This window comes from Falco punctatus (assembly GCF_963210335.1).
Source record: "Falco punctatus genome assembly, chromosome: 1".
In the NCBI taxonomy this organism is placed as follows: Eukaryota; Metazoa; Chordata; class Aves; order Falconiformes; family Falconidae; genus Falco; species Falco punctatus.
The window spans coordinates 107,953,370-107,979,397 of record NC_137580.1 but is presented as its reverse complement, the minus strand read 5'-3'; the positions used below and the strand labels follow the sequence as shown (position 1 = coordinate 107,979,397).

General features: G+C 39.8%; 1 protein-coding gene across 3 annotated transcripts in view; it reads right to left on the bottom strand.

Moving 5' to 3' along the window:
* Window positions 1-1,338: 1,338 nt before the first annotated feature.
* The window catches only part of LOC308061764 (serine/threonine-protein kinase TAO1-like), a 44,172-nt gene continuing 19,482 nt past the window's right edge, over window positions 1,339-26,028 (bottom strand). The window contains exons 1-8 of one of the 3 annotated variants that reach the window (XM_080382193.1): window positions 14,997-15,177; window positions 13,150-13,376; window positions 8,893-8,964; window positions 5,832-5,933; window positions 4,597-4,642; window positions 3,588-3,684; window positions 2,686-2,799; window positions 1,339-1,920 (exon numbers count right to left, since the gene is read on the bottom strand). In XM_080382193.1, coding sequence (XP_080238319.1) covers window positions 1,794-1,920; window positions 2,686-2,799; window positions 3,588-3,684; window positions 4,597-4,642; window positions 5,832-5,933; window positions 8,893-8,964; window positions 13,150-13,281 — 690 coding nt within the window. In that variant the 5' untranslated portion in view covers window positions 13,282-13,376; window positions 14,997-15,177 and the 3' untranslated portion in view covers window positions 1,339-1,793. Of the gene's footprint in view, window positions 1,921-2,685; window positions 2,800-3,587; window positions 3,685-4,596; window positions 4,643-5,831; window positions 5,934-8,892; window positions 8,965-13,149; window positions 13,377-14,996; window positions 15,178-26,028 lie in introns of those variants that run through there. The other 2 variants (XM_080382192.1, XM_080382191.1) reach the window with 2 other exon arrangements.

Sequence of the window (26,028 nt, the reverse complement as noted above, 5' to 3'; positions counted from 1 at the left end):
ATTCCAGAGAGGCTGGTCAGGCCACCAGGACGTTCCTGCACTAGTGAAAATGCAACAGAAAACTTTCCTCCCTGAAAACAAAACAAACAAGAAAAAAATAATGCTAGTTTTCTTACGCTGCTTCTCAATTCCAAGTCAAACAGCAGCAGTAAGCTAGGCACGGTTCACTCATGGTTACTGCAGGATGGACTAAGCACCAGAAGCACCACAAATTCCTCCGAACAGGTGAACTGAGGAGTTAAGCCCTTCCTCAAATGCAGCACTACCCTCTTGCATCTGTCAGATAACTAGCTGCTGCTATCAGGGATCAGACCGATTATCCATTAAACCATTTTAACTGGCTGTTCTCCCTAGTGTTTTTTTCTCTTAACTCACCTGAATAAAATAAAAACTTCAGGAAACATAGAAACTGAGCCCTCATTGAGACCATTTCTAAGACTGAGTGATAACTTGAGAAGACTGCTAGACATCTCCATTTTTCAGCTTTCTTCCCAAGCTTATTCAAACGAACACAAATGCGATAACCACACCGACCCAGCCTACAATGCTCTACCGTCCTGACCTAGCCTCACCTCCCACCACGCTACAAGCCGTAGACGAAGCCTAACGCTTCATATTGCAAAAACGCAGCGTGCAGGAAGGCACCCGGGGGTGTGGTGGCCATGAGCTCACTGCATTCCTGGAGCGCTGCAGCCAGCCAAGTCTCCTTACTCCACTCGGAGCAGGATTCTATCATGACAGTCACACCCCTTCAACTTGCTTTATATTGGCAACCAAAAATTTCTCTGCTCTGAAGAAAGAATTTATTTCACGTCCTGGAAGAAGATGAAGTTGACAGTTTGGAATGCCAGAAAGCATTTTTAGCTAAACTGTGCAGTTCACATGGATTAGCGTGTTCCTGAGAGCTCTCGCTGCCCAGCTGGGCTGCTCCGCCACCGAGGTCGGTTCAGAGTACAAGCAATGAGATCTGACAAGGATGGTAGGACAGCCTCAGGTGCAACGAGCAGCACTGAACCTCACCATCCCCAGAAAAATGACAGTTAAGATCCTGAGATCCAGAGAGCTGGATCCTGACTAAAATCTGAGTAGTGCTGTGCATGGTGTTGTGCTTCAGTGAGTGTATTTTTGTTCCAAGAAAACACTAAGTGTTAAATTTAAATAGAATGCCATACTAACACAGTCCCTTTAAATTGATTTTCTGCTTTAAGGAGTCTGTTTTAATGGCAATGCCATCATTTATTTGGGGTTTAATTTATAGGTTACCACTTCAAATGTGGATTATTCCATTTCTTACTCTTTAAAAAAAAAAAAAGGGGGGGGGGGGGGGGGGGGGAGGGATTTTCCAGCCAACAAATGCAAACATACACTGAATATAGTTTTGAAGCTGTCCGCTCATGCAAAACTTCATTGTTGCAGGACTTGTTAACATACCTTAAATTTTCATGCAAACAATATCAATTTACATCTAATAATATTTTCACACTGGGACTTTCAATGGCTCATTTCTAAAGCTGTTCAGCAAATAGCCAGTTTTTCAGTTCAAAAGTTAAATGCCTCTCCCAGAGAATGTGCACACCTTTAGTGATACAGCTTGGCTATTTTCTTTGTCTATGTAACTCTTTGTATAATGAAAACACCAACTCAATAAACATCAAATTTGAGACTTAAGTCTTGAATTCTAGAGAGCATGTTTAGCTCTTTCCTCTAAAACTCAAGTCCCAGAGAAACCAGGACAAGGAAGGAAGTCTAAATCTTCTGCACTGTGATTCAGCTAAGTTCTAGGTATTAAATAACTACACTTTATAATTTCTCAAAGAAAATAACTTACCTAACTCAATACAGGTAATTCCAAGAGACCAAACATCTACTTTGCCATCATACTGCCCTTCATCCATGGCTAAAATCACTTCTGGGGCCATCCTAAAATAGGAAATTGGTGCTCATAAAATTCCAGGCAATGGAACACATTGTCATCGTCAGTATTTCAATGAAACAGGCTGTTTCACTGATTTCAGCTACCGTAAACAAACAATTCCCCAAGGTATCAGGCATGGGATACTGGGAACGAAGACCAGGCACCCCCACTAGTACAAGCCTTTAGAGGGGCTGCGGGATGTTCTCTTGTGCTTTGCCCAGCTCTCCATTTATGAGCATTACCACCTTCTTGCCCTCCCACATTTCCAATAGTTTAGCTGGCTGGCCAACTCTGGTGAAATAATTATAGCATGCAGTTGTGTAAACACCACAGATTAGGTGTAAGAGATCAAAAGCATACAAGGAATCTGCAAAGGGTTTTGTTCAATGAACCTGGCCTTTCCTATGAAAGAAAAAACACTTTAGTTACTTCAACAACCAGATGCGGTGAGAACATATGAACTGTTAAAACCACTGGGGGGAGTGATTAAAATATATTACAGATGATTCAACCCCACCTCTACCACTTAAAGTCAGCCTAAGTAGAACAACAAAGTATTTTTATTACTTTTTGTGAGCTACAAATACAAGGATTCACAATTTCTTGAAGTTAGAGCCTACTTACTATTTAATCTTTTTTTTTGCAGAGTACATCACTACCACAACCAGAAGATTACAAAGCTAGCTCCAATGAAGCCCAAGTATATAAAATACCCAATAAACGATCCTGTTCATTCACAAAGCCAGAAACGTGTAAAACTCTTGGCTTACCAATATGGCGTCCCCACAAATGAGTTGGCAGGAGATGCTATGGAAGCAGACCCAAAGTCAGCAAGTTTCACCTGTCCTGGCTCTGTCAGCAGGATGTTTCCTGCCTTGATATCTCTGGTTATAGAATACAAGTGTCAGTATCATTCCTCTCCAAAAAAGAAAACCTTCTATAGGACAGGCTACAACACATGCCGGTACTTACATGTTCAAGCTACTCAATACCCACATTTCCTCCAAATACAAAAATCTTTAACCTTTAGGTTAATTGCTTAACATGGCCCTTGACCCTGGAATCTAGTTTGTCTTAAAAATCAACTTAAAATGGCACACCTGATAAGCTTCATACACAGTTCAGTAAAACCTTCTGAACCAACTATGTTCTTTATAAACGTTCTTCAGAAAGTCCTAATAATGTAACTATTAAAATCCTTCGCCCTACTAAAATGCAGCAGGTACTTTAAACACAAAGAACATTTGCACTGCATACTTACGGTGTGTTTCTCAACATGTGTGTTCATGTAAAACTAATTTTTCAAGTGTTAACGCTCCCCCCACCCCTGCAATCTTTGCCTTGCAGTTGGCTACAAGCTATTTAGGTGAAGTCAGCCTGCCTTGCTATTCACTGCTTCAGGGAACAATCGGCATCATATCAAGTACTGAAAAGCCTAGCAGATTCAAAGCAATTCTGCAGAAATTACGAACACCAGCTGTAAGAGATAGTGCATATGGAGATACATAGCTTGCTAGTATTCGACTACTATAAATCACGAGTTTGGGAGCATATGGGCACTGAGTAAAGAAAATCTCCGCTTACAAATATTAAATTTGAGATGAGGGGGATACAATCAACAAAATAAATTACCTGTAAGTGTGTGTGAGACAGCAAAAATATAACCACTTACCTATGGATCATATTGTGAGAATGCAAGTATGCTAATCCCTGGAGAGCACCATGGGTAATTGCTGCTATTTCCACTTCTTGCAATGGCTTTTTATGAACTTAAGGAAAGAATTTATTTGAAATTCAATATTAAAGAAAACATTGCAGTTTGCAGCATGCAAGTTGAGTACTGTTAACAATGTAAACAGAGATAAAACACTAAAAGTTCGGGTTTTACTAGGTTCAGCATAAGAAGAAAATATAAAAATAGTTGACAGCACACATTCTATAATCGGATGTAATCTTCTAACTCTAAAATGGCAGGTATTTGCTATCAAAAGAGAGCCTACTTTGCAACCATGTACTATGTTCCTGTCAGTTCTGTGACCATTCTCCCAAATACCGATTTGAGACTCAATATTCAATTTTCCATTAATGAAGCTAAATCCCAAACCCTAGAACTTTACAACAATTCACACATGAATAAACTGTAGCAATACAGATGACCCTCCAGCAGCTCAGCCTTTTGTCCTGAAATGCTTCTGGCAAGGAAAGGAGACGAACAACTTACTGGCCACACATATATCTTCAATGAAAATTCACTTCAAGAAGCCTGATAGAAAAACGACCATTTAACAAAAGACCTCATCAAGGCAAATCCTAATACTGCTGCAGTGCTGTTCTAGTCAACATGCCTACAGTTGTTAGTAAGCATTAGGATCGACAGCAAGGGGTTTCAGAAATGTATCTTGAACTGTCATGACAGGAGAACCTAAAACTCCTAAGAAAATAAATAGCTGACTGACAACTTCAAAATAATACAAACCAAGGAGAAACTAGCCACCTAGGAAAGCTGATATTCTACAGAAAAACCATTACAGACATGCAAGAATTCAAAAAAACCTACACCTGTTCACACACACTCTACCCCCAAATGAAACTAAATATTCCAGGACAATTTTGTGACGCTGTAACCTCCTACTTCAGTACTATACTTGTGACTTTCAATCAAATAAATGTGCATGACATACCTTCTAGTAAGTCTGACGCTGATCCTAAACAATATTCCATAACAAGCTGTATGGGAAGAAATCAAAGGAGCTGTTAGAACATCTCCAATAGTAAATGTATGTTTTCTAGATTTCAGTGGAGAAATCTAGAAATAACCACTGGTGCATACAGTGCAGATTGCTTGTAACATTAAGTCCCATTCCAGCACTGTCATGCTGACCCCTCCTCACTAGGACAGCTCTAACTGGAATTAGCATAGCCCTCTTGTGTAAGATACCAAGCAACAAAACTATTAAGTAAGGCAAAAGCATATTCATAACCAGTTACGTATTGTATTACATATTTTATATGCATGTACTTAACAGGAATATTAAATAGCACTTAACAAGCTTATCAGAGTATTAAAGGGCTATTTAGGGATTTACTTCAGATTTTGTCCCGTTCAGATTTCAAAACCACCCTAAAACTCTGTCCTGCAGATTTATTGATGCTTATACGTTTAGATTATTAGTTCAGCAATATGATTTCTTTCATATATCGTACTACAAAAACTGTCAGGTGTACATCACACTCTTCATTTGACAAAATGCTTCCTCTGCACAGCGTCTATTCCTACACACACATTTTTATGCACACAAACTCAAATAACCCAAATTCAGTAAACAACACACAACAGAAGAATTTAGCTATATAACAGAAATACTAATGACTCAATACATACTTTAATTACAATTTTTGTAGGATAATTCTAACCTATTTATTAAAGTACAGCTGAACACTTACTTCTGGAACATATCCAGTCAACCTGTAAAGTACTGAACCATTAACACTCAGTGCCATACCAAATGCATTGTTAAGTGACCTGCAAATATCTAATAAAGTTGCTGTATTTGCCTCTCAGGCAGTAGAAGTGAAATTCTCACCTTTCCTTACAGCAAGAAAAGTGATAGATAAATTTGTTGCGCACACACACCCACCCACCCCCTTACTATTTATTTCCAATACTCAGTCCATCAAGCTATATACACTAGAACAACTGCACAACTACCTCACTCTGCAAGTGAAAGGCAGAATTTCCCTAAACCTTGTTTCCAAAAACGCCATTCAGTTTTGCTGAGCATCTGTAAAGTCCTTGAGTATTCTCATCTGAATCTGTGCAGTGCAAGTGTTCAGGTGCCTCCTGAAAGCCAGCTGGAGATATTTTAAAGCACCCTTAACCGAGGCAAGAGAAGTGCAGAGTGCAGCAGATGCTTACCCATGCTGTATGCTCCCGCAAATAGCAGCCTTTGTATTCTATACTGTTAGGGTGTTTTATTCTTTGGAGGAACTTGACTTCCTTAATAATATCCTGCCATTTCTGTAGAAAATAAAAGGAATAGAAAGACTTTAAAAACTGTTACCTTTTTTTGATTGTTGTTAAGTTAGTATGTCATTTAATTATTTTAAGAGGCAAAACCACCTTAAGGTTCCAAATCAAAATAAATTTACATCAACACGATGATGTTCACCAGTTAACTCCTCAACAGACCTATGAATTAAGTTATTGATTGATTAGGCTGCACGTAAGGATCTCTCATCAATGTAATAATTTACAGTTATATGGATGCACAGGATATACTACTACGAAACTATATTTGAGCAAAAAAAGAAGCAATCCTTTTTTAAGGGATACATTTTCTGTGGCCAAATGAAACATACATCCCAACCTGAAAGAGATGTGGATGACGTGTCCTTCAGCAGGATCAGCTGTCTCTCACTTAACTCTTGAAGATATAAAGACCCATCCCTACCAGTAAGTATATTACACTGGATGATGCTCCATTTATCGGCTGCCGAATATCTGACTACATCCTTGATAATGTTTCTCCATTACTAGTTTAGTCTATACAAGGACCAATTTAAAATGAGTTACCACTAGACAAAGGAACGGTTCCGCAGGAGTAAAAGACTAAACAGATAAAATAAAATCCAGGTTTATAATAAGGGCTCTGCCAGTACAACTTTGAAGTACAGAAAAGGCCAAAATGTCACATTCTGATGTGTGCCTAGACACTGCCATTACTCCCCTTGGAGGAAATCACCAAGTCCTCCCATTTGATGCACACATCCAGCTTCCTCCAGCAAAAAGGGCAAAAGCTTGTAAAGTACAACAGCAAGGCTACAACTCCCAGAAAAAAATTTCAAAATCAAATGCAGTAGCCGAAACCATTTAAGTATGCAGACATCAACACAAGAGCATTGACACTGAAAATGCTTTTGAGAAAGATTATAGGTTCTGAAGTTAATCGGAGGTAGAGAAACCTTACCCAACACCGAAAGGTTCAAAAGCTGTTTTCCAGCTCCTGTTAATCTCTCAGCACACGCTCCCTCAGGCATATGTATGTGGCTGGGATTCATAGATGGACAGATGTCTCTTATACCCAAATGCTTGGGAAAACACATGCCAACCCCAAATCTTCCTCAATAAAAATGTTAGGTTTAGAGAAACAAATGAAACCAGGGAGCATGGTAGCCACAACCGAAGCAGCTGATTGACTAAGCATTTCTCAACACCAGAAATTTCTTGAGCATCATATCAGTGCAGCTTATTCTAACATAAAGTCTCCCACTAACACCCTCACTCTAGTACAAGAACAACTTAGTGCCTTTCACCTTTAGCCTTAAAGGCTTCAAGGTACCAAGCAATAAAAGCCAAACCGAGAAAGCGCCACTCTAAGCTTCTATATTGGGAAGACAGAGGTGATATATTAGTCAAGACGTATTCGTGACTTCATGCGTAAAATAAGCCCTGAGACCACGTTAAGAGCACAGTACTACATATTTCAAAGGTTTTAAACCTATTTTTAGTATAAAATATGTCCTCATTTTAGAGAATAATTGTTCCCACCAATGATAAAATCTTATTATGAAACCAAAGTAAATATAAACGATACCAGAATGCCCTTAATCAATTTTCTTTACATAGGCTAGATCACACCTCTAGCAAACTTCTGAACAAGACAAATAAATATAGAAGTAAAATGGAACATGTTTTAATCCTGCTCTTATTACTTTCTTCAAAATAAAGAAACATATGCATTGAAGACAAACAAAAGCTATTTCTGAAGCATGCACAGTTTGTTTCATTCATGTGAATAGAGTATTTATAGCTCACAGTAATTAAAACAGTAGGACAAGTAGTAAGTACAAATTATTCTTTCATCAGTACACAGTTAAACAAGTCACCGCAGTGACAAAATAGAAACATGCACAGCAAATTTAACTATGAAGCTAGAATTTAGGACTGCTGGAGAGACACTGTCACCTCTACCTCCTACACAGACACATACACACACACAGAAAGGAAGGAATAGTTCAGCTCCATGTAGTGCAGGTGGCCAATACACAAAAGGCAGGTACAGAAAGCAACAAGTTGTTAATCAAACTCATCAGAGCAAGACTGCTTCTGAGACTGGAATATAGAGAATGGAGGGAGGGAACCATAAATGCCTCTAACAACATGCTCCCAATAAATACTGCTGTTGAAAAATCGTGCCACGTTTTGATAGATGTTGTTTATCAGAAATAATACCAAATTGGCTTGTAGGGCGTTTCAAGAATCTGTTCTAGCACTTCAACTTTTCAAGTATAAAATCAATTATCTCTATGAAGCGTCCTAGGGAAAAAAACCACATCCGGGGTGGCCATGAAAACACTTAACGTTTAAATCTCAGATGCCTAATTTTACAGACCACTCTGCAAAGACTGTCTTAATCCTTAGCTCTGGCAGTTCTTCCGTAATTATGCTGCTGCTCAGATTTTCACACTCATTCATTCACGGCTGTTTTGCTTTTGTTTTAGCTCCTCATCAGCACAGTCATTCCAGGGAGGGATGCATCCTGTCTTACTACTTTGTACAAGCAAGATTCCCTCTAACCTCTCACTTCTGCATCCAATGTCATTATTCCTTTGTCCAGTAAGTAACATGGTTATTTTGTGAAAGGTATTTAAAATTGAATGTTTAAGGGCAACAAGACATACTAACATATAAACCTACCACTTCTCATTTTATTTTTTGCTTACTACACATTTATGTAGCCCCATAAAAGAGCCCTTTGTGTCTGGAAGAAAGAAGTTCTACCCATCTTTCCCTAGAGCAGATTAGGCAGAAATACACTGTGAAGAGTAAACTTAATTTGTTTTGTTTACACAGTACCCTCATTCACCTTTACAGCTTTAAGAAAGATTTTCTCCTGCTGTGACCCAAGCTAATTAAAATCATCCAAATTAATAAGTATTTGCAATGGTCAAGATGTAATAGGTAACGTTCTACATACCTCATTGGACTGCTTCCCACTATATGACATTTTCTTGATGGCCACCACTTCATTGGTGCGCACATCACGTGCCTGTAACAAGAAAACATCATGCATCAATTTCTTAAGATCACTGTTTCACATAAAATGTAAACCAAACATACTGATAAAAAAAAAATAATCCTTATCCATTAGTTAACTTTTGCAGAGAGTTAAACTAAAATATATTCCAAGGGATGTAACTGCTGCATGTATCAGAAATTTCCAAAGTTAAAGATGACCCTGCTGTTTGTGAGACAAGGTATGACATTTTTCTGTGCTCAGCATCCAGCAAGTCTCTGCAGGAGTCAGCTGCTGTCACTTCTAAACTAAAAATCATAGTTTATAAAAGCAGCTCTAATTCAAGTAGAACAGATTTCCCCTAAATCAGTTTCTCTCCTTGCCCAGGTCTGTTCCAGGCAAAGTCAGCCCCCTTGTTCCATTCCGAACACAAGCATAGATGTTCCAGGATGCACAGGAGATACCTGCTCCAGACACCGGTGGCTTTCTCCCCAGTGCTCCCACCAACTAGCTGTTGGGTCTCAAAGGAAGGCAGGTGATACAGGGAGAGATGGCAGTGATCTATGCGACCCATCTTCAGATTCCCGTTCTGACTTCCACTTTCTCAGTCCAATAATATTATTATTTACACTGCACAATAAAATGTACATGGTTTTTCACACTTCAAAGGCAGACTTCCTGACTTCAGAGACAATCCAAGATAAGACTTAGATGAGAAGTTTTGTTTAATTTAGCACCAAAGCAACAGCTCATTCACCCTGGCAGAAGAGGCAGTGCTGCTTCACCTTGCAGGAAGGATGGCTCCAGACAAGACCCTGGCCTTTCCTCTGTTAAGGATTTCAGCAGCGCAGGAGGGTGGTGGAGGAAAAGACCTCTGAGACTCCCTGATAAGAATAATCAACTTGGATATGAAGCCAAATGATAAAAATCAGAATAATGTGCACCACAGCATTCACTAATGACTGATGAAAATGCTGATTTTTAATACATTTGTACCATCAAGCACAGCCTATCAGAACATGGATTAACAAAGTACCAGGACTCTGCCTTTTGTAAAAAGGTTTTCCAGTCATGTTTTAATTCTGCCGTTCATTAAAGAGATTCCCAGAATTCCCTGTCAGTCTTTATTTCAACCAGTTATGATGAGCTTGAACCAATACTATTTTTAGTTTTCTTTCGGTTTGAGAGGATCCTTCCTACCGTCTCATTGGTATTTACCTTTAAGGTTTGGGGGACAGCTATTGTTGTTTTTTGAGACAAAAAAGGAAGAATAAAATTCTGACTCCCCGATCTTTGCCAATTAGAGATAATCTCTGAAACATTCAAATTGGTGAAGAACTCCAATAGAACAGGCAAGCAAAATACTAGAGCAGAGCAGAAGGAACACAGCTCTAACAAAAGAGAGTGGGTTATTCTTCTGCTCCATCTGCAGTGTTCCAGTGTAGTAGGTTTCCTGTGTCAAGTGAAAGCTATTATTACACTGCAGAGCAGGGACTAGGGTAAGGATAATACCAAAATGATTCAGAGGTGCCAGACTTGCAGATCCGAAGAAACTAAAACCATGAGGTGAACCAGCAAAATTCATGTCATTTATGAAAGAAAAAAAAGAAACTTTCCACCACTGCAGGCTGTAACAGCAACAAAGAAAGAGACAAGAGTAAATGCTCTCAGCCAGTTACCATGCAAGAGAAATATATCACCCCTTCTCGGGATCACCACTGAAAGGAAAAAAAGGTAGGTACAACTAACAATGAAAGACTAAACTGCATTTAAAAAAAGGCAGGGGGAGATTTCGGTATTATATGGATTTTTCTCCTTGTTAATTTACTCCCACATCTATTTATCATCAACATTTTTGGTCCAGGCTGTAGGCAATGAAAGCAGCCTGGTGAGGTGGGAGCTACGTATTAGAAAAACCCAAGCAAGCAATCTCTGATTGTGTCTGCCTAACACTGACAGCCCCACGGCTGCAGCGGGGCTGAGAGAGAGAACCGTCACAGCTGGCACCCCATGAACGTTAAACTCACGGCGTTCACTTGCTTTTTTAGTTTCCCTGTGATCCCGAATAATTGAAAAAAGCCAATGCCTAGACAAAAGCCATGAAGATGTTACAAGGCCAGCTAACTTAAACAATCCAAATAAACGAGGCTTGTTTTATGGCAGACATTTATGTGCATATATCCTGCTTTCCTCTGAAAACTCCACACAAAGGATCAACATCTGGTGACCAGAGTAACTTCAGCAGTGATACAAGCAAAATATGAGCAAAGGAAAGGTGGAGTATGTCACCGGCTTTGGTAATATCCTTTTAAGCAGTTATCAACTATAATCCAATATTACATTGATTACAGAAAGTTTAACTGTTTGTATTAGCAGAATCAAATTCTGGAGAAAGAAACCTAAGGGAACTTTTTTCCCTAGCTTTACAGAGGAATGAAGGATCCAAGACATACACTTCTCTACTTCAGTTCTTGAGGCCTATTTAATTTACACTAAATTTCTCCCTCCGTGTTCTCTTTCTCATCTTTTGGGCTTCTGTTTGAGGTGTCAGAGTACATTACATGAAACAGCTTGAGATTCAAGACCTCAGACCTGCTAGTAGTAAAAAGTAGTAAAAAGATACCATAATACAACAGAAAACTTAGAGGTTACAACTTTGTAACAAAGAAATAGCAACAGCGTGTCTTCTTTGAAGCTCTCTCTTAACTTGACAAAAACAAGGCCCCCAGACGGGCTGCAGTGTGAGATGCAACGTTCACACACGTCTGCAAGTGCCAAATTAGACGTACTTTCCATTAAAGAAGCACAATCCAAACACCAGCAAGTAATTGCACTCTTCAGTGGATAAATACCAATCTATAATGAATTGCTAGTCTAAAAGGAGGGGGGAGAAGGAAGGGCCTAGAAGTTAATGACCTCTTACTTTCGATCTCTTTGTAGAAGGAGCTGGTAACGGGCAATCAGCCCTTACCACAACTACAAGGTTGAGGCAGCCTACAAATGCCACGGCAGCAGCTTCTTGCAGATGCCCGCGAAGCTGTTAGCACCCAGCCTGCAGGCCACCCCTGGCTGTACACTGCTTTCCCGTACCTGTGGGGTTCATGCACACCTCCGAGATTATTCAAGTTTTTCCAAGAACACTGTATCCTTCCACAATAATGTTTCTTCAAAAAATATTTCCACCTAGCAGTGAGGCAGATTTTTGCCAGTTCCCTCCTTCTGTATCCACTCTTTAACCAAAGCAAGTAAATGAGATGAAGTAAAAGCCGCAGGTAAGTGCTGTTTCGTTAGAAAACACTTCCTCCCCCAGATCTGTTCCCAGACAGTGGTGGCTCATAGTTTTAAGCAGGGAACAAAATTAAGAAGCTTTTCCTAATTAGTTCATCTGTGCTGCATTAAATTTGTGCTGGAAGGTTCCCAACATGGTCTGCTGCAATTATTAACAATGAATAGGCATCTCATAAAATACTGACACAAATGGCTTTTTGAAGGGAAATTGGCAGGTTTGGCCACACCTCCCACAATTATAAATGTGAAAAGGTTTTCTGAGGAAAATGATTTTTTTTTAATGAAAGTCTCACAGTATGCACTTTAGTTAACATACAGCAACCTGCAAGTCAGGTTACCGTGAGACATTCCACCTCCAACCGGCCCGGGAAAAATTCTGCTGTCCAGATATACATGTTAAGTAAGTTTTATGCAGATGAATACTGGGAGTCTTGCCTGAAGTCGGGAAGGATGTGACAGGACAAATGACAACAAAAGCACCAACACTCAGGTGTCAGACGAAAAGAACGGCTTTAAGGGAGCCTGGGGGTATGCACAAAGGGAGAGAGAACTCAATTTTTCTCAAGGGGCAAAAGATGATAAGGAGATGATCAGAGGAAAAGAACTGCATTGCCAGTCAGAATTGATGGAGCAGAACCCCATGTTTTAATTTGCAGAAAAATCCCTGCTGGCAACATAATGATGTACCTAAAAGCACCAAGCCAGGGCCATGTTTCCAGTTTTTCTTTTCAGTTTGTATGCAAACACCTTATAGATACTGTGAGTCTGTGAACGGGCTGAGACTGTACAGGCACACAAGCAAACATCTCTGCCCCAGACATATAAAAAGATTCACAGCAGTTTCTTTTCCTCAATATGTTAAAGAAAGTCTACATCCACAGTTTAAAGATAAAGAGACAGCTTAAATTCACAAGTTACGGAGCTACTTACAAAATAAACTGCTCCAAAGCTTCCATGGCCAATCTCTCGGAGATCTGTGAAGAGCTTTTCTGGATCTTCTTTGAAGAAGAGCTCTGCAATTTCTGGGTCCTTCAGGCTGCCCGCTCGGCTGGTTGATGGCATCCTGCTGGGCAGTTAGCCGACCGACTATCTGGGTTTAAAGTGCTGCCTCAACCCTTGGTTCATCTGTATGAATGGAGCCTCTTCAGCATGGATTACTGCAAGAAAAAGATTGTGATCCTTCGCTGATTATCCTCTTCTCAAAGAGCCAGAAACAAAGCTACAACAGAGCAGCTTCCACTTCTTCCAGAGCAAGCATCCCTACAGCGTGAAGCAACACAACCTATCTGCTGGGACAATGTCACAGTCCCCCTGTGACACCAGTAGGGCATTTCTACAGAAAACAAACCAAAATCAAAACACAAAATGAGACACATTCCTTGCTCCAGCATCTGCTCAGTTGCCAGCAGAGTGGTCAATAGAACCTCTCTGACTTACAGCAATAACTGGTTTGTCACTGGTGAGCCCATGTTACCTTGACACCCTCCCTCTGAAGAATTATACCCACTACGTCTTGAAGCATTGTTTGGACTTTGTAAGTGGATGACACAATTGCGTGTGTGTGTATATATATATGTATGAAAATATATTTTAAATGGTCTTTGCAAGACAAGATATATAGTACAAGTACGATGTGTACGACAGTCCACTGCCATTTACTAATCTGTACTTACATTTTTTTTAACTCAACTGAGTATATTTTTTCCTTCTGCAATTATACTCATTAAGCACCGAGTGACCAATTTTTACTCATTTCAGCACGCACGTGGAGACCTCTCTAAAGCATCCACAGCTAAATAAGTCATGGTCCTTTTTGTTTTTTCCTCTTATCTGAACTCATGATCTCTATTGTAAAGTGCCTCCTCTTCAGAGTTTTATTTGCAACCCCCTTCTTTAAGAGAACAGCATCCAGAACAGGAGATACCCAGTTCTACACACAACGCATGTCTTTCTACTCCACCAGATGCAAACATACATTTTAATTGTGATAGCACATGATACAGCCTTCTACAATAGTCCATTGGCAAACATTTTCTTCAGAGAAACACGCAACTTCAGACCCCACTGGGAATGCATGAAAACCTTTCTGTGTGCACCATGCATTTGCTTTCATTTACTCAAAGTGTCAAAGTCTTGGAATCTATCCAGAAGAAAAGTATACTTTCAAAGTTGTGCTGCAATCCTACTGTATCTTTACAACAGATGAAAATAAACAATGCTTATAAGTAAAATGCACTTTCCCGGCCCCCCCTCCTAAAGGAACAGCCTGGCTGTTAAGAATTTCCTCTTAATTACCTGTAAATTGTCACCAATAAAAACTGCGTCACTGGCAAACAGCTAATCACACAGCTCATTTCTTTCCAAAAATCCCTGTCTGGTCAAGGCTTGTGCTTTTTTTATTCATATGTCAAATTTGTTTTTTTTAAAGAGTTTTATACCTTCACAAGGGAAAAAAGAAAGATGACAAACCTGAGTTTAACCAATGTATCAGAAGGCCCTATCCCTGTCCACTTTTCCTACTTTTCTGGGTGCTATAAACTCCACCTTTCTCCAAGCCTCTGCACCATCAATGAATCATTTGTTTTCCCCTCCCTGCAGACCAGTTCCTACAAGGATGGAAAAAGACATACTCCTGCATGTTTGTGCTCAGTGGTACTCTTCTCTAGGCAGTTGCAGCATGTGAAAGTGCCAAAGACTGCCTGCTCCTTGTTAGTTCAAATATCTGCCAGCATCGCTACAAGGAGAGCACAATTGTGCGAGAGACAGCCAAGACATACCTAGTTGTAAAGTCTGCAAGAGTCTCCAGTTTTTCTGATGAAGACAGGCGTGGGAGAGAGAACGCAGGGAAGGGAAGCGAAGCAAAATCCAGCATTTTCATAGCTTTCCTCCAAGAAGTCAGCATTCAAAAAGATTTATAACGCAACCCAAAATGTGTTTCCATGATAGCCTGCTCAGGGGCTAAGGAAAAACCGATATTCAAATCCCAGTGGTGGAACAAGTATAAAAACATTTATCTATACACACACACACACACAGAAAATACGCAGCTGTTCACAACTTTGCTACACTGCACTCACAAGCATGCACACACACATTTCATATGGATGCAGGATCATTACAGAAGCCTTCGAAGCAGACATGACATTCCCAACAGCCAGTGAAGCCGGGTGAGATGCATAGGAACGGGACTGTGGGATCTCCACCTTCCGTTGCATAACACAGTAACTAATACCATGTGGGAAGGGAAATAATTAGCTTGAATTCAGCCCGTACCTGAAGCACACTGCATTTACGAAGACTGGAAGAAAAGGGTTGGGGTTTTTTTGTTATTTTTTTTTCTTTCAAATAAGCCAACAATATTCCACTTGATTCCAGCTCTAACAAGCACATAACACTGAAAGACAACTGTTTCACATTTACAGCCCCCGACGAAACAATAGACAAAAAGCATCAGTCAGAAAAACGAGAGAAAGGAGCTGGGGGAAGGGTGCTGATAACCAGAGCACACTCAGTATTATTGAAGGAATGTTTCTTGGATCGACGGTAATGATGTCATGTTCCATCTTTTAAGAAGCATCAGATTCTTACAAAAAGGACATTGTTGTTCAAAAGCAACTGCTGCAATCCCAGAATGCCCTTTTCCCTACATCTGTTAGTCAGAGGGGCTAGGCTTGGATAAACCTGCTAATATGGCCAAAAGTCACATGGCCTCGCGAGCGAGCGTGCGTGCGAGAGCCAGAGTGCGGAGAAAAACCCTGTGCGCACACAGCTGAGATGGATTACACATTTCTCCCCCTCTCTACCTACCCCCCATGCCAAACCAGCCACCAGACTCATTCTTGGCATCGTTTCTGAGCATGCCTCTGAAATGCCATCCACCGGCAACACTTTTTACCACTGCTAAAACTCTTACCAGGCTCACTAACAATACAGAAGTGGTACGGGACTGGCTACTGCTCTGCCAGACTTCGAACAGCAAATGAGAGCAGAACTCATCTGTTGTGACACACCTTAAAATACAGCTTTTCCCCTTTTAATCCTAAGAGCATGGAGACAAATTTAATTATCTTTATTCTTGGAAATAATTGCTGCTTTGAAATGCATGAGAATAAAAACATTCAGTATTAAAACCTATTTAACAGAATAGTCAAACACATACATGACATTACACTTACCATTTTATCTGCTTAGATGGAACAATAAAAATGCATTAATGTAAATTCCAGCCATAAGAAAGCTTTACATAGTCTCGCTTAATAAAGCGCTCCCATTTTTTATGGATGCTGCAATATTAAATTCCCTCAGTCTTCTTTTACCCAGACAACATGCGCTGCCTGCCAAAGCCTGACAGTGCCAGCAGCCAAGATGCTCTGCCTCCTGCCTTGCAATAATGACACCTGAACACTTTGGGGAAACAGAACTGAAGTTAGGAGAAGTGGCACACAACATGGTTATTGCATTATTTTAGATGTATTAAAAATACAGAGGAGTCTTAAAGATTAAAAAAAAACCTGCAACTAAACTGTGCTGAAAATTAAATCATATACCAGCAGGCAGCTGGTTTTCTAAACTACAGTCAAGTTGCACTTACGTATTTTACATTCTTCCACCACTGCAGACTCTTTACTACAGGTTTTTTTGGATCGGTGCAGCTACACTGTTAAACACAATTGTTCCCAGTGGATGGGACTGATCAGCTTACCTTAGACAGCTCAGATCAGGTGGCCAGATCCTGACTGTGGCCAAGGGACTGGCACTGCAAACAGGATACAGCACCTCTGACTGTGCCTGCCTTCGCCGGCTGAAGAGGCAGCCTACCTACAAGCCACCCTGCAGGCTGCTAAAATTAGATAAAATGAATTCCACATTTTTTCCCAGTTGTCACTCATACAAAAAGATAATATCGCATTGCATAAAGACAACTACTGCTACTTAGCTCAGTTCCACTCACAACCAACAAGGTGATGTAGGAATATAAGAAAGATTTGAAATAAACTAGGGAATGATCAAAGCACAAGACTGGACCAACTATTTCCATACAGTAGGCTGAACTAACTACACTTAGTGGCCACCATTAGTAGTGTTGACGACACTGACTACAGGCCAAAATGTTTTATCAAATTACTTTCATCTGAACAACAAGCAGTTAGTAGAAACCGCATGCACGCATCCACAAAAGTCTATGAATCAATAAGGTGGTACGTTCCCTGTAATTACGGCTATATTAAATGTACACACACACACCTTGAACCACTGACATAAGGAAGCTGAAGATGAGGATGGGATAAGACCTGTTCTCTTCTGAGTTCTCTGCCTCCCTGCCATGTCATCTCAAGCTGAAGTAAGACCCGCCCCTGTGACTAACATCCCCTGGGATCCTGCAGAGCAGAACAAGCAAAGCTCTGAATGGTCAGCTGCCATATTTATAAGTGCATATTTAAGCGTTATGCTACAGAGACCTCACAGAAATTATAATTTGTCCACACTACACTAAAATATGTGATGGCCGTCACCGTCACAGATAACTGTCTTCATTGCCTTTCCTGCAAAGGGGAAGGGAACCTACTCACTGAGATTTCCATCTATCCATCATACTATTTCTCAGATTCGCATTCAGAACAATTCAGTGAGTGACAGTGACTAGAAGGTATTTGGTTACACTAACCATGAGATTCATCAAAGCATTTGTAGATCCTTAAGATGGCTCAAAAACGTGCACAAACCAAATTACAACACGGGCTTGCTTGTAGATTATTAGCATTAAAAATCAGTACGCTTTGCCTGTACAAATGAAGTTTCAAGGAATCAACACATTCAACATGCTTCGACATCCATATTATAACCAGAGATAAACAAATACCATATGAGCACAAAATGGAAACAACAAACAGATTTATGCATCCATCATCCTGTGTCTCTCTCCCTTTCACCAGGTACCACAAGGCATGCTATGTGGACTCCTAGGATGGCTAATAAGGCCTACAGGAATGCTGTCCTCCATTACTAATTATAAACAAAAAATTCTTTGCTGTTTGAGATATAAATCTTGTTTCAATGTCATACTCATCTGCTATATGACCCACTTAGCACAGTAAAATCCATAAAGACTTATCGTATCAAGTGTAGCCACACTATGTATTTTTCCCCTAATAGAAAATACACGACAATTAAAAAACCCAAATAAACAAATCAGGAGACCAGTTATAGCACTTATGATCTTTAGAGCTGCACACTCCAACAGAAAAGACTATAAAGTGAATATTCAACACAAAAAACTACTGGTCTTTGCAGGTCTTCTCACTCAAAGTCAGAGCAGGAATAAAACCACGAACAAAAAAAACCCACCACCAAAAAATAACAGCCCACCACAACATAACTTCATTTGGAAACTGCTATTCAGATATTTTTTTTAAAGCATCTGCATTGCATGCAGTGCAAACAGTTGCTAAATTTTAGTGTCATTTCCTCTGGCAGGATCTAATGCAAGAGCATCAAATAGATGGGGAATGAGTGTCACCATGCAACTGTCAAAAAAGGGAAAAGGGATTTTCTCTTACTTGCATATGGGTCAGATCCGGGGAGTGTATGAAGCTGAGATTTAAATTATCCTCTCAACACACTATTAAAAATTTCCTGAATGGCTTCCAGCTGACACTGAAAATTTCCACCACTATCATAAATATGGTAAGCTGGAACTATTGAAAGAACTGACTTTTAGGGCTTTTTTTCTCGTACTTGCAATTATACCTGCAGTGAGTTAGATGGTAAGAATGCTTAAAGAATGATTAGATGGTAAGAATGCTTAAAATACCGACTTTTATAAAATTCTGTACAGCATTGAATGCTTGACCTAAAAGCACAACTTTTTTGAAAGTAGCAGACAAATCACTCCCCATTTTTGACAGACTCTGAATAAAAGTTTGTAAGGTAAAATAAAGTAAGCAAAAATACAGAATGAAAGTTGCTGCTTGTATGCAAATGTGAAGTAGTCGCTATTCCATGCATTTTCAGAAAAAAAAAGGTTTTCTAGCATACAAACCAAAAATATCAGCACATATGAACTGTTTGTTTATAAACCACGCAGAGGAAACCTCAGCTGAACTTTCCGTATGATATAATATTGCCTGTTGGGCAGAGGAAGCTTCTTGTCTGACATGTATTTGAGACATTGAGGAGGCTCTCCCAGCACAACATACAACTGCGTACCCAGGCACGTCACCACTTCATCAAGAGGACACCGCCGAGCACAGGAGGCTGAACTCCGGCTGGTACATAACAGAGTAAAATACCTGATCCGTAACACTGCTAAACACCACCACAACGTACAGGAAGAGAGAACAATGTGAACAGCATGTGCATCATCCCAGTAGAAATAAAAAAAAAAAATTACTCATTTTACTCTGAAATGTACTCTCTTCAGGCAAAACTGGTATTCTGCAATACCAGTGTATTCACTTCATGCAACAAGAGTATGTTGCAATACCCACTCCTCAAACCCGTGGGGATGTAAGCGTGATGATTTGAGTCTAAGCTGGTGTCAGAAGCAGAAGGGCTGTATAGCTGGTGGGGTCGTATCAGAAAAGATGATGAAGTCCCAGCATCAGAAAAAATGAATACTCATCCTATCAGGCAGTGTTGATATATGTGACTTTAGGAATGATGCTACCCCCTTAACTTATTTTTAAATCTGTGTATAAAGCAGTCTTTAAAATTTTAGCATGATGAATTCTATGCATGGAATTACCTTACCTGGAAAGATAAAGAGCAGACAGAAATTACCTACTATATGTCCCATCACTTTATTTGCTGTTCACCAAAAGCCAGAGGTGAGCCAGCCTGCTGTGGTGGGTCCTTTCTATAAGGGCACTGACAGAAGAAGTCCTGTTGGCTTATCTGTAGTTCAGGGGCTCTGCAGCCAGTGCAATACTGCCAGACTCGGGATCACATTCTATTCCTCCCTCTGCACATCTCAGCAAACATAGGGACACATGTTCATCAGGTTCTTCATTCTTGATCACTGCACCCAATTTTTCCTTCCAGCAGACTTCTCAAAACTATATACCATCATTTTTTACTGCTTTCCAATTTAAAAAAAAAATGCGCCCTGGCAACCCACCAAGTGCTGTGGATGTTCCTTAAAACCTCTTTTAACGTAGGCTCTGGTCCACCCCATCGACTCTTTTTTTTCCTGTTCTGACAAAAGCAGAGCAACTCTCAAGTGCCTTAACATGCACTGCACACATGGAGGATGAGTTACTCTCTGCTCACAGCAGAAGGTGGCCGTTTCCTTGAACGGCTAAAAACCAGCTTCCTGTCCATGTTCAATTACACCACAGCAGATGGTACATGAAGACAGTTGTATTCTAGGTGACTATCACAATGGAAAGTCTATCAGCATCTCCAAGCCTCTTGAAACAGCAATTTTAGTCACTTGATGCATGTGAAACCACATACCACAGACTACTTACGTACTTGGGTAAGCCTCTCCCACCAAGCTAACAACATGTTACTTTTTCTCCTCCTAGTTCTGCAATTTGGAAATCTTCCTAGAGTGGCAATTAAGGAAGAAAAAAAAAGATATAACCCAGAAATGAAACAAGAAAAACCTGGAGATACAGCAAGTGGCACTTAGCTTCTCCCATGCCCTGCAAAAGGAGCAAGAGGCACTCAGGAACATCGCCCTCTGAATCCTACTAACTTTCTTTTACCACTTAGTGGCAAGCTGCAGCTCAGACCATAAAATGCTAAGTAATGAATTTAAAGAATAAATTGCTTTTCTCTTAACTATCTTAAAATCATTCTTTTTGGTACATTTGTTCTCTACACTGGCTCCATTAGGACTATCTGCCATTAAAAAAAACCCACAGAGGTGCAGGTGAATGGCATTTTACAAGAGATTGTTAGAAAAATGTTTAATATTCAGAAAAAAATCCAAAATGCTGTCACAAAACTGGTTAAAAAAAAATGAATGACCCTGAAATAGTGCCAACGACAAGCAGAACAAAAGACACCTGGAATGGGTTGAGAAAACTGGACTGTGGAAGGTAGCTGCGGACCACGGAAAGCCCCACCAAGACACTGCTCTTTTCTATACTGCATTTCAGTCTCAAGCTTATGTACGCAAGATGCTCCTCTGCTTTCTGCCAGTCCCCAGGGGAAGGGAAAAAGACAAGACTGCCCTGTTTTCAAGTCAGGAGCCGCTTCTGCTGCCAAAGCCTGAAGCAGGTGAGACATTACAGCCATGCTGGACACTTGCATAACTTGTGTTATGACAGTAAGGAGCAATTCATGTGGTCTACGACCCTGCATATACATGTGTAACAACTGTACTGCTCACAGCAAATGAACAGAGATCCTCCACAGAAGTGTGAAGCAAAGAATGGTCATCAAATGCTGTCCCATCTATATCATGCATACTCATGTATTTCATGTAATCATCCATGTATTTCTAGAAGGAATAGATTATAAGGATAAGATGAATCCACACCTGGATATTATGGTGAATTCTGGCAGCTTTTTGTCTGTGTGAGCACTTACATTCAAAACAGGCTTTTCTTCCCCAACACAGTAAATTCTTCATCTGACAACAAGCAAGCCTACCATTCCAGTAAGATTCCTTTTTCAATTTCTTTTAAAAATGTTTCTGAGGAATGGTTCTATCCTGGAAAAACCTCTTTGCAGATTTTTTTTCTTTCTTTCTTGATTCTCTACCTGTGTTGGGGTTTTTTTTGTTGTATTATACTTCTTCACAGAATAGCCTCAGGAAGACACTTTTGAGTACTGCTCGCATTCCTCTTATACATCATGCACTTGTAGACTCTGTGACTTGCTTTGATTTCCTCTCAAGATTCTGACACTAAAATGTCCATCATCAACTCCCTGAATTACTTACCCCAGCACACTTTCTGATCCCGCTGAGCTTGGATGTTTACCTTCCAGGAATGTCACTAGCAAAAGGGTTAGAAAGCTAAGTTTCCCAAACCTCCATTAACAAACCCAGGATCTGTGTTTCTGGGTGGGGCTGGGTATAAATATTTGTTAGGATGATCCACACCAGCAGTAAAGCCAACAGTGCAACAATTGTCCTGCGCTTTCCATGTAAAACAAAATGGAAAGAGTTTTCTGCATTTCTGATTATTTCGATAGTCTTTCAAGTTTTCTCAGTAGTTGAAATTGGGTAAAAGCTTGTGAAACAGATATGCTGAACAAACTAAATTATTTTGACAAGTTACACATGCCAGTTATAAACAGACACAAATATACCTAACACTACTAGTACTCCTGAAAATACTAGTTTTGTCAATGGGCATTTTTGCAACATCACGCACCCAAGAAACACCAAATCTACCACTGACTCTACCACTTAAATAACACAAATAAAAGACATTACTGGTACAGTTGAAAGAAACAATGCCAAAAATCATCCTGTATTTTCTCTCCTATTTAAAACAAAACATGCCATGGGATCAAAAGTTAGTCCTACAGATTAACTAAAAATAGCAATAGCTAGCATTCATTTCTTGAAGACCGATGTCATGAAAGTTCAAAAAGTGCTAACCATACCCTGACATATTCAACACTAACATCTCCTGAATGTCTTTGCTTGCGATAGTTCTGGTACATTTATTAAGAAGGTCAGCTCTAAATTTAGTAATTCCTTAGGCTAGCAAAGCTATGAGGAAGGCAACTGGAAAAAATGAAATCTTCTGTCCCCCTTCTTTTGCAATTCATTAAGTTCACGGTCGTTGCTAACTCTTCTCCTTTGCTATGTAAAGCATCACATTAATACACATTCTGTGGCTGTATCACCTACAGACAACCCTCTGTGGGCCCATCTCTTGGACGGAACAGTGTACATTGTAACGATTCTAGTGCAGGTGATGCTGTCCTGGCAGCACACTGGCCAGGAAGAGGTTAGCAAGTGGCCAGCCGACGAGAGTCAATTAAGTCTAGAGGCAAAAGTACTGGGGAAACTCCAACTGCCCATAAAAAAAAAAAAATAAAAAAAAAAAAATCAGTCAGATATCCTAATGGGACTTGAATTTAAGGAAACCTTTTCTTGACCCCTAAGCAATTTTGACCCAGAACAATAAATACAGTAAACATAAGGAAATTAGTGATTTTGGATTCAGCATAATAACTCAGAAATAAGCTACTAAAGCTTACAATATAGATAATTACCCTTGAGAAAAGAAGTAATTAAAAAGTAGCAGTATCACACACAGTTTTAGAAAGGAGGCCTGCAAGGAAGTAATTCAAAGTCTTTCTGGCCAGTAAGTAAAAAAACAAAACAAAACAAAACAAAAAGAAAATGTTTAAATTGGATTTGCAATTAAATTCACTGGAGTGCAGAAGAACGCTGGGATGGATGCCCACCCAGCCAGAGGCTATGTCCAACCACCCCAGCCCACAGGTCACTCTTATTTGAGCGGTATGAACCTGGTGAAACTGAAGCCTGTAGGAAGGACCTAAGGTAGAAAATAAAGTCAAATAAAACCGGAAAAAATACAGGAGAAAACTGGAAGACTCTGTGGGAATAGTCTGTGACAGCGAGAAGCCTCAGATGGTTGCCCAGCCTGATCCACTACTGGGCTGCAAAAAAGCCACACAGGAGAATGACAGTACAGGGAAAGATGGTAAATTATCCACACAAAGATGACTATGTATAAGGTATGGTGCTGCCACAGACCACACATGAAGAAAGCTGGTCCTTCAATAAACTTGTAAATTAAACATTACTGACCTATGGAGCTGCCCTAAAAGTCTGATGAAGCTCCAGAGTGACGTATACTTTTGTCACAACTGCTGTCCCCTTCCAACAGCCACCGATCCAGAGACACTCTCCACAATAGCTGCAACCAAACTGAACAGAAGAATCAACTGAACTAATAATTAGTGGAAGTAACATGCTAATCACTTGGTGACCGTGATACACTATGAACTAATAAGCCAAAAATTTATGCACTAGATTATATGTCATTAAGATAACAGAATAACTCAAAAGAATATTCAAAAAGTGGGCAAAGTCTTGATACAAAATTATGGTGAGTATTAATTAGTCATAGGTGGAGAACAGAAGCATTACCTCTGAACTGATACAAAACTGAAAAAAGCAAGAGGTCAGGTATATAATTACACATTTTGGGCAAGGGAGAAGACCCTTGCCACTAGTGTGACCACAGATACTGTGCAGATCCTGCATAGTATTTGCATTTAAGATCTGGAACAGGAGGGCAAGGTACACAACAAGTTTTATTTAGGGCAGTTGGCAGTACCAGAAAGTAGACAGGAACCTTAAAAAATGACATGAATGAGCAACAAGGCAGGAGGTGAAATGTCAAAAAGTAAAGAACCGTCAAGCACATATCTAGTCTTCAACTAAACTCAGGAGCTGAGCCTTATGCAGACAGCTCAAAGAAAATAACTGGAAAATCATGCAAAGACAATGTCACACTTTTTAAGCCAAAACAAAAAAAAAACCAACCACAAAGAATCAATTAGGAAAGTAAGATAGAATTTCTGACAATACATTAAGGTAGTCTCTACCATGGTCTGCTTCTAGCTATTATTCTTCACTCACATCTAGCAATGAAGTAAAAGTACAATACAAAAAGGTCTCAGAAATAGGAAATAGTAAATGTCCAAGATGACAAACTACGCTTGAAGAGAAAAGCTGTAAGAGTTAAAAATCATATATAAGAAGGCCATGTCAAGTGCTCAGATTTCAAGAACAAGGAGAGAGTCCAGAAAATTTAAGAGCAGCATAACAGTGAAGGAATTCAACCAATCAAGCTATAAAGAGCAAAATTAACCTGCAGAAATTACTGCAGGGTACAGAGCCCAAGAGATATAAACATTGCTTTTTAAACTAGACATTTACACGAGTAAGAACATCCACACAGATAGGTTAGCTAAGGTATCCCTGAATGCTCCTGGCACCTCTTCTGAAGCATCCAGTTGTTATCAACTGCTAGAAACTGCAGATAGGACCAGACAGGCAATGTGTCAGAATCCGGATGACAATTTTTATATTGCTATTGTTCTAGGGTCAAACAAGCATCATCAAAACACACCTTGTTATGGAAAAGGTCAATTTTGTTTAACACAGAAGTTTATAAAATATATGACTACCATCATAAACAGAAAAAAGATTTATTGAAATGCTGCACAGAAATAATGAGCATGTATGTGACGGACCTTCCTCACCAGGCAAAATGCCATTTCAGAACAGATCACCAGTGAAAGATTATTCTGTTCTTTAGGAGTGACCAACCTAACAGAGCACACAAAAAGTTGTTAGCAGTACGCAAGGGTATACAGCTGCTTATGGAAGTTTGTAACTGAAAACAGGTTCAAAAAGGGGTTCAAACATACTTCAGCATCAAAAGAGTTTAAAACCCTCTACAACTGTTAAATCTGTTGTACCAGATTATCTGTACCCATAAATGGAGTACATTTACTGAGCAATTATTTCACACATTTCTAGAGCCCGTGAGCACCTCCTTTTCTGCTGGAATTCCTCAAAGTCATGGCAATTTGTCATCTAGTTTTACTCCAGCTTAGGTTGAGTATTTATTTTTCCTGTCTCCACATGACTGAGAAGAACGATTTTTTAAAACAGAACACAGCAAAGTGATGAGTCAAACAACCAAAAGCAAACAACAAATCGAAAAACACCTTTTTCACTATTTTACCTACTTGAAGAAATGCTTCTCTAGTGGGTTCTGCAAGGTCTAGATTACTTCTCTTTATGCCTTTCACTTAGAACAAAAAATACCTTTCAGTATGTATTAAGATAACAAGCATACC